At 38.9% G+C, this 9,697-nt stretch overlaps 2 protein-coding genes across 4 annotated transcripts in view; one reads left to right on the top strand and one right to left on the bottom strand.

The window, feature by feature from the left end:
• The first annotated feature begins 278 nt into the window (after positions 1 to 278).
• Positions 279 to 6,039, top strand: LOC143040733 (uncharacterized). The gene is made up of 2 exons (XM_076212111.1): positions 279 to 1,897; positions 3,648 to 6,039. The coding sequence occupies exons 1-2, from the start codon at positions 350 to 352 to the stop codon at positions 3,840 to 3,842; spliced, it is 1,743 nt and encodes a 580-aa protein (XP_076068226.1). The 5' UTR covers positions 279 to 349; the 3' UTR covers positions 3,843 to 6,039.
• LOC143040734 (putative cysteine--tRNA ligase, mitochondrial) overlaps positions 4,708 to 9,697 on the bottom strand; it is an 82,671-nt gene continuing 77,681 nt past the window's right edge. For all 3 annotated transcript variants that reach the window (XM_076212113.1, XM_076212114.1, XM_076212112.1), the window contains exon 16: positions 4,708 to 6,952. In XM_076212113.1, the coding sequence (XP_076068228.1) occupies positions 6,936 to 6,952 (17 nt within the window). In that variant the 3' untranslated portion in view covers positions 4,708 to 6,935. The remainder of the gene's footprint in view (positions 6,953 to 9,697) is intronic.

Raw genomic sequence — 9,697 nt, 5'->3', positions numbered from 1 at the left:
CAGTAATATGATTCATGGAGACGCGGGTCATCTCTGACGTCATTTTGACGTCACGCCAGGGCTGGCCAGGGAGAAAAAATAATTATTTATCATTTGACGTGGACGTGCTTCTATACATGTGTATATTATTAATATATCTTATATAAAATCTATAGGCATTAATATAGTGATTAAAGGTGAGTTCAACACGGTAATTAAGGAGATGTTTGATATATGACGTCAGGTGCAGTGTTGGTAGCCCTGCGGTAGTCAATGGCACCAGCTCGAAGCCAGGCTTTCTCAGGAGCAGCCATGGCAGGACTGTAGTGTGTGTAGACGGGTGGCTTAACACAGGCCTTTGTGAGGCAGTATGGCTCACAGATTTGGCCTGAACGATAAGCATTTCGAGCCTGATATTCACGGTGAAGTTGATTTTTGTTTTTTTGATGATGAAAAACAAGTGAATAGGACTACAAGGTGTGAAGTAGTGAAGGGAATATCGCCGCGCTCAGCTGTGAGTGTAATGGGAGCTTCGGCTACTTCTCCCCGATCAACTTGGACTGCCAGAGCCACCAGGAGGAAGAAGAAATTGTCCAGATCTAAGCTCAATGGGTTCTTACATTTGTCTAACGGACATAGTTTGAACAGCAGTACAGGGAATGAGGAGGAGGAAGACGAACTGTTCACCACCAACCTCTCGACTGGTGGCGGGAGGAGGACGCCTACGATTAGTGGTGTGGAGGGCATTTCTTGTCGGGGAGGAGACACCAAAGGCCTTATGGGCGGGCATAGTGCCACTGGCGACCCTGAGGAGACCATGGCCAGCTCCTCAGCCCCCCACACCACACCTATCAAGCCCAACTCTGTATCTGCAGGAGGAAGAGGGAGGGGTGGTGGAGGTGGCAGTGCAGGGGACATGCTCCATTATGAACAGGAGCAAGGGCTGGAAGGGACAGCAGTCAGCGCCAGCACCATGGAGAACACGGACCCCAATCCTTACAGCTCCGACGAATGGGAGGAGAGTGACATAAGTGAGAGTGAGAGTGATGATTGTGATAGTAGTGATGATGACGACCCAAAGTCTCAGGTAGACAGACTTATAGAGCGAGGGACACTTATGTACATGGAAGGGGAGAACTCCAACCTCTCTTCAGACTCCAGTGATTTGGATAGCAGTGATTATGATTTTGATGACAGTGACAGTGAGAGTGACATCACGGATGTTTCACCTTTGATCTCAGCCACAGCGAGTCCTCTTGGCCTCTCCCCTATTCTACCTCGCCGCATCTTGGGCACATCCCCTTTGGCCCTACATGACAATAGGGACATAGAAATAGGATACAGAAAAATGCTGGAAAGCAATACAAATTGTTTAAGTAATGGTCTTGGCAATTATGACAGTCATGCCCCACAGAATGGAGATAGTGATGCCAGGATCCCTCATCATGAGCCAACAGATATGTCACGATTACTGGAGGCAGTTGTTGAGCTCGAAAAGAGTCAAGGCCATGAGCAGTGTAAAGATCGGCATGGAGGTACTGCCTGCAATGGTCTGACAAGCTCTCGACGTCTGAATGCACAGCAACACAACACCAGTAATTCTCAAAGTGACGGCACCTCCATTCCAATCAATGCCATTCATTCCAACCCTCACCACCGTCATTTGAGAAAATGCAATAGAAGGAAAAACCTCTCCTTCACCAATGAAGAAGTAAGGAGAATCGATCGTGAGAATCAGATTCTTCTGCGCAAAATTGTTGTTGCTCACCACCGTAACAACCGTAACAGCCACTCCCACCACAGCTCCTCATCTTCATCCTCCTCCTCCTATCATGGCAGCAGCCGTCCAGTTCATAAACCTGCCAATGCTACAATCAACCGGAAGAGGGAAGATGAAAAGATTCGCAGAGAAAACCTAGTGAGTAATCTTACATTTGTTATTGTTGGTCTTTTTTTCAGTATCCTACTGTTTTGTTACCATGGTTTAGATGTGAATGATTTATATCTGAAGAGGAATTTATGACCAGTGTATTTATTAGGATGTTCGTCATTAGGTACTTAGATTTGACTGGGATTCACATTGTAAAGATGAGAACTGTAGATTTTAACTTGTGAAGATGAGAATGGTAATGTTGATGGATGACGGGTCATGCAGAGAATTCTGCAGGCCTTGAGGAATTGTAATTGTACAGAGATGGTCAGAAGTCCATGAATAGGTGTACCATACATAAATAAAGATAAGAAAATGTTTTCCCTAGACTAAAAGCATATTGGTTTTGTGGAATATTTGGTTGATATTTAGGAATTTTGCACTTTGGGAAAATTTTGGCAGGCTAAGAGATGCAAGTTTGTGTAGTGACTATCACATGAAAGGAAGCAAAGGTGATTCTCAGTGACCTTTGATAGATTTATTGCCACATCCTGAAGCATCAAGGAAATGCAGACCAAATGTGGGAAGTAGTTATTTGATAACCGTAGTGCTTGTGCAATATTTACACACAAGTAACAGTGAAGTAGGCATTAGAAGTAGTAAGGCCTTCCTCCTGTTCCATTAGTTACTGGCTGTGGAGCTAGCTAACAGTTTAGAAAGGCAGTCTTTCCATTTTGAAATCTTCACTTTCTCTCCTCCAAGGTTGAAGCACAGCTGCAGTTCCAACTTGCCTCCAATGTAGGAACCACTCATGTGATTAAATTCAAGGCAGTCTTGTTCTGTGGACAGCTCACAGTTGCCATCCAAGCTAAAAATATTTAAACTTCCTGAGGGCTAACCTTTCATCTAAAGGGTGTTCCTAGATCCATCTGATCAGTGCACCCAGTAAGGGTGTTTGTCTTTTTTTTTTTTTTTTAATAAACTAGATGGAAAAAAACAGACATTGCATCATTCAGGGATTTCAATAAGCTTTATTTGTAAAATTTAAGTGTATGGCCACATTTGACTAGTGAGAAGAAAAAAATTAGTTCTGTCAGGATTGTGTAGAAAGGCCCAGGATTACCACATTGGGAACATGTCGCCTCTAGATGGAGTGCATCTGGTTTTATTTCCACTCTGTCTTGGTATTTTGATTTCCTTTGAGAATTAGGTACAATATGGTTCAGTTATTCTAAATAAAAGGATTGACAATTTTTTCAGTTAGGTTATATTCAGACACTAGTGATATACAATTTCTTTTGCATTGGTACTTTATAGCAATAGGTGTTTCAGAAATAGCTTGTGTAAGGAAAATGAAAGCCATCAGTATACACTTGACTTTTTGTCGTTTAAAAAAATCTCAGGGTAGCTAGTAGTATTTGTATTGTCATTGTTTGTACTCTACATTTTTGTTTGTTTTGTCATTGTAATGAAATCATATAGGAATGGAGACATGATTAATAGTGAAAGGAGTAATATAGATGGTAAAATGATAGGAATGGGAGGTATACATTTCAAAATATGTTTAAATTTGTTTAAAAATTATTTTCTTTTGTCATCAGTAATCGGTAAAATAGTAATGGATGATCAACAATAATTGAGATCACATCATCTTGTAAAGATTTACCTAATGTGTTGAATAATGGTTGGCTGAAGAAAAAAAAAAACTCTTGGCTGAAATTATCAGCAAAATATATTATTGAAAGGAATACAATTTATTGCAACACGGTTGTTACAGTTCCTTTCGTTTCTCTTACAGATTTTACTGCGAAAAATCCAAGGTGCCAAACCCTCTCGAGAAGTCATTCAGTCAAGACCACCAAGAGTACGGTACACTCTGGGTGGATCACGACCAAGCTCAGGAATCCATGGTTCTTGCAGTGCCTCGGCAAGAACAGCTGTAGGCAGCACACACGTCACCCCTCCTCATGCACGTAAGGAAACCGCACTCTAGCCACTCGGAGTGGTATCCAGTGAAGGGCAATGATAAGTCAAACATTTGCATTGTGTGTAAAAATGGGTTATTTGCAACTGTAGATATAACCTCAGACTGGCTATTAGAGTTGTCATTACTTTTATTTTAACTTTATTTATCAAGTACAATCTGTTAAACTTCAATTTTAATTTTTTATCATCTTCAGCAGAGTAAGAAATCAATTTAGGGTTGTATTTTGAGGTATCTACCTCATCCCTTACACAAGGTTTCTCAAAACTCTCTGATATGGTGATAATATTGACAACATTCCTGTTTCTGTATTGGAATCTGGTTTCCCCTGAAAAATCCACACAAATGAGTAACCAATATGGGGAAACTTGTGCTCAAAAAAGGAAGGTATAAAGGCTGAGTCTAATATTTGTATATATTGTGTTGTAAACCAGAGATGTCTACTTAATGTAAGATTATTGACATAACCAGGTATCATCTAGGCTTATTTGCATGGGAAATGATACTTTTTTTTAGCCAGTTGCAAAGGTTTCAGTGGAAATGGAGCAGTTGCATATCTATGGATGATCCACCCCCCACCATCCCTTCCTTGCTTTGTTAAGGAAGGAGTTGAGGAAGGTGGTATGTAGTCATGCCATGTGTGATAAGATTTTACAGAAGCGAAATTTTATGCTGAATATCTTTGCATTTTTACCATACACATGGAATGTGAAGGGTGAGTGGTGGCATTTAGTATGTATGCCAAGTTCAGCTGGAATTGCAAGATGTTTTAAAAGGACTTGGAGTTGGACCTTTTAAAGGATTTTGTTCCATTATTCTAGTCAATTTTTATCAATTTCCTTTTGTATCATATGCCACAAACAAAAGCACACAGTTCTTTTTTTTTTTTCTTTCTTTTTTTTAACCCTCCCATCAGACAAAGCACAACATTTTTAACTGTCCTCCATCAGTGATTCCCATTTTTAATGTGTGAATGTTGATACATTTTGTGTGTGGTAGGTTGGTGTAACTGGTGTCACTTCTATACAAATTTAGTGATATGCTGCAGATCATTAGTGCCATGTATGAATTGTTGCATTCACAGTTATTTCAGTTTGACATTGAATTCTCAATTGATGAAGAATAAAATTAAATTATATGTTCACTGCAATTATTGGTTATTAAATAATGACAAATTTTAAATTTGTGTCGGTGACAACCTTAAAGGTGAATGTATAGTCAAGTGTCACAGTCAGTCTATGCCCTGCCAAAGTGGAAGTGGCTGTTTAACTAGTTTATACAGCGGTCAACATTTGTGCCCTCTTCAGGTTTTAAGAATCTGCTGTTAAATGTCTGAATGTGCAAGAACCATAAGCATCCAATATTTAATGGACGGCAGTGAAAGGGGACCATTTAACGTAAACTGGGGTACTTTACCCAGCTGTCACAGTTGTTTAACCATGAAAGGCATTATGTGGTAACTCAAACTTTGAAAAGATGGTCATACAAGCATTGAAACACAGTCCCAAAGTGTATGTTCATACGTACATTTGTTGTGCCATACTGAACAAGTATATTTGAACGGCACAGAAGAAAATCACTTGTAAGAAAGTGCTGTCATCACTTAGGTACAAGGCTGGCCGGTGTGCTGCGTTTGGCCTTGCAATTGGTACGTGTGCCTCAGTCAGTGAGTGCAGTACATTTGTGATCAAGGTGATCTGAAATGCTTTTCTAGCATATAAATCTCACAAAGCCACTAAAGTTTTTTGCTTAACAGAAATCTGATAGTTTTTGAAAATTAAAAACTTGTATAGGAATATAAAAGTATTTTAATTGTTGTTTGAAATACACGAAGAGGAAATATTTAGGTAAAGTAATTGTAAGAAATCTGGCTTCACATCAAATTGTAAAGACCACCAATATGGTTATTTTTCCTTGTCTTTTTCATGTTTGAAAATCCAACTTTCTAATGCAATGTAGTTTTTTACAGTCAATGACAATTTTTTACAAACAAAATTTGCAAGAACAGTGGCAGATATTTTGAGTAGGTCTGTGAGTGTGACAAGAATGTTGATCCAGTAATATAAAAATGAGGAATATCATGTGTCTGCATTGTGTTCTTGTTAATTGCCTGGAGAATTGTGTGTGTACATTTCTTGTACATATTTTTATACTTGTCTTTCTGCAACTGGAAATTTTCTTAATCAATAAAAGCTGTTAAAAGGAACTAGAGAGTTTTATTACCATTGGACAATATTTACATATGTGAAAGGGACTTTGAGCAAGAAGGGAATGTTTGTTGAGTAGAGAAGAGGATAGGTGTGAGTGGAGAATGGTTGTATATGGATGTTTTGATGCAGCCCAAAGGGATTGCTTCCCTTCTCTATTTCCTGTACAAGGGGATGGAGAAGGTGGGTTGCCCTGTATATGAAATGGCCCTGTTGTGGAAGTACAGTACTGTCTTGCTGCATTATTTCTGACCTGGGCAGGAGCCATGAGGACCTAAGATGAAAAGGTAATAATGGGTGGTAGGTGTGTGCCTTGGCTGGCTACAATACATATGCAAGGCAATTTTCCAAATAACAAAAGGCAAGAACTGAATTCATTTCGTTTACAACAAAATACTGATAAATGGAAATTTTATTTGAAAACAGAACACCTGTTTACACACAATGTTCTGAAGAATAAATGCAATGCAGAGAAAATTATATTTTGATGCCAAATGAAGATTTCCTGTATAAATGAAACAGTCTTGCTATGAATGTACTGTGTCTTGTTGCATTGCTTCTGACCCTGGGCAGTGAGCAGGAGATAAGGATGACCCTTCACCTATGAGGAGCTAAGATGAGTAGGAAATAATGGGAGTGGGTGCAAGCCTTAGCTACCTTTCTAACAAGGGGGAAGAGTCCCTTTGTTATAGACCGACAGCATTCAGAATTTGAAATATATTACACAATAATAATGTAAGGCAACTCTTCATGTAACATTGTACTGAATTCACATCAATTGAAACAAAAAACTGATAAATGATGGTTTAATTTAAAAGTGGAACAGTTATTTACAAAGAATGTTCTTCAAAAATTGCTATGGAGAGACAAAAACTGCAAACCTGAGTTGGATAGGTCATTTCTGGTCACTTTCTGAAAGGTAAAATTAATTTTTGTCATCTTTTGGATGTATCCATATACATACATACATACATACATACAAGGGAGGTAGCCAAAAAACAAAGCCACTCCAACCCATTCCATCCCCAACATACTCCACTCCCATTGCCCCCCTTCCCCCCTCATCTTGACACCTCCTGGATGACGGGTCATCCCTGCGTCTTGCCCACTGCCCTGAGTCAGAAGCAGTGTTGCAAGACACAGCACATCCACAGCAAAGCCACTTCATTAAATTGGTGACCCTCATGCAGAAAAGGAGAAGATGGGGAGAAATCCCTTCTGGCTGCATCAATTTATTTCTCATGCATCACAGCATCATCCATATACAACCATTCTCCATTCATTCCTATCTTCTGTCCTTCCTCAACAGGTGTTCCCCTCTTTTCCAATGCTCCTTTTGCCCCATCCATCCATCTCATCCTAGGTCAAGCCCTCATGTTCACTCCTTCCACCTCTGCCTTCCACACCTCTTTTACTAGTCTTTCTTCACTCAATCTTTCCATGTGTCCAAACCATCACAATACTCTTTCATCAACCCTACCTCCCAACTCCCTTTCCACCCCCATTCTCCTCCTCATTTCTCACTCTATCCAGCCTAGTAACCCCCTATCATACTTCTCAGACACCTCATCTCAAACACATTCAAACTCTTCTCTTTTACAAAGGATTACAAAGGCGGAGCATGCCGACAGGAGACCTTTTGATCCATATCTAGGTCGGATGCGAAAAAAAAAAATCATATTAATAATAAAACAATAAATAAAAACTATAATAATGTAAATAACAAATAAAATACATAAATAAATGCATAGGTATAGTTGAATAATAAACAAACAGGTAAATAGTAAATAATGATAAATTGACATATAACTAATAATAAATGAAAATCAGACAGACAAATGATAACAAAACAAAAACAAAATAAATGAAAATCAGACAGACAAATGATAACAAAATAAATGAAAATCAGACAGACAAATAATAACAAAACAAACAAATAATATAAGATAAATTATGATCATTACAGCATCTTACTTAGGTATTTATCTAACTGATTCTTAAAGCTTCGAACTGAACTACATTGCACTACCTGTGCAGGAAGTTTATTCCATTCATTTACTACACGGTTGGCAAAATTGTTTCTACCTACTTCCAAATTGAATCTATTTCCGGATAGTTTGAGACCATTGTTTCTTGTCTGATTCTCATTCAATGTGAAAATTTGGTCACTTTTGATGTTGTCAATTCCCTTTAAAATCTTAAAGACCTGTATCAAGTCACCTCTGAGTCTACGCTTTTTTAGGGAAAACAGATTCATGTGTTTTAGTCGATTTTCGTATGATTTATTTTTGATATTTGGAATCAGTTTTGTGGCTCGCCGTTGTACTTTTTCCAGTCTGTCAATGTCTTTAATGAGATTCGGTGACCATACGGAAACAGCATATTCCAAATGTGGACGAACTAACGATTTATATAGCTTGTTAATGAGTGATGGACTTTTGAAATCAAAAGATTGCGCAATGAGTCCCAGAATCTTATTTGCTTTCTCAGAGGCTGAAATACACTGCTTGGATGATTTGAGGTCGTTACTGATAATTACGCCGAGATCTTTTTCACTATCCACTTTTGTTAACGAATTACCAAATAACTTGTAATCGTACTTACTGTTATTTTTACCTATGTGCATTACCTTGCATTTATTTGTGTTAAATTTCATTAGCCACTTTTCAGACCATTGCTGTAATTTATCTAAATCTACTTGAATATCTAATTGATTTGAGTGATCATTTGCCACTCCGCACAGTTTTGTATCATCAGCAAATTTGGAAACAGTAGATTTTAGTCCATGGTCTATACTTCCTCTCTTATGTTCCATGTTTCTGCCCTGTACAGTGCTGTCGGCACAATCACTCCTTCATACAATCTCCTCTTAACATCCATTCCCAAATGTCTATTTCTCACTACACTTTTTAATCGCTGTAGGCATTTACTTGATTCTCTCAATTTACGTTCTACCTCCACATCCATTCCTCCCTTTCCCACCACATTCACACCCAATATCTAAAACTATTCACTTCCTCCAGTCACTCTCCCTTAATACTCACTTCCAGTCTGCTGCCACTCTCTCCCCTAGTACATGTCATCACCTTACATTTACCCACATTTATCTTCAACTTCCTTCTTTTGCACACCTTCCCAAATTCTGTCACTAACTTCCTCAATCCCTCCTCTGATCCTGCTACAAGTGCAGCATTGTTAGCAAACAACAACTGGCTTATCTCCCACTTTTCTCCATTTTCTTTAACCATTTCCAATCTCTGGCCCACTACCCTTGCATTTACCTCTCGCACCACCCCATCCATGTATAAATTGAACAGCCAGGGTGACATCACACACCCTGCATGAAGTCCTACCTTTACCTCAAACCACTCACTCTCTCCATTTCTAATCCTAACACAAGCTCTACTACTCTCGTAAAAACTTGACTGCTTTTAAAAGCTTTCTATCCCATATATCTGCAATATGTCCCACAGTGCCTTCCTGTCTACCCTGTCATAAGCCTTTTCCAGATCCATAAAAGCCCAAAAAACATCCTTATTTTTTTCCTAAAGCTTTCTCACATATCTGTCTCACCACAAAATCTGATCTACACAACCTCTACCTGTCCTAAACTCACACTGTTCCTCACCAATTACTCCCTTCCTTCCTCTCCTAATC

This window comes from Oratosquilla oratoria, chromosome 29 (assembly GCF_046742065.1).
Source record: "Oratosquilla oratoria isolate Oo_2021 chromosome 29, ASM4674206v1, whole genome shotgun sequence".
In the NCBI taxonomy this organism is placed as follows: Eukaryota; Metazoa; Arthropoda; class Malacostraca; order Stomatopoda; family Squillidae; genus Oratosquilla; species Oratosquilla oratoria.
The sequence above is the reverse complement of the archived record's forward strand: the minus strand, read 5'-3'. Positions and strand labels throughout refer to the sequence as shown.

Coding starts and splice junctions, on each gene's coding strand:
- LOC143040733 (XM_076212111.1), top strand. CDS start 350: ATGGCTCACAGATTTGGCCTGAACGATAAGCATTTCGAGCCTGATATT. Junction 1,898..3,647: donor AGATTCGCAGAGAAAACCTA/GTGAGTAATCTT, acceptor TTTCTCTTACAG/ATTTTACTGCGAAAAATCCA.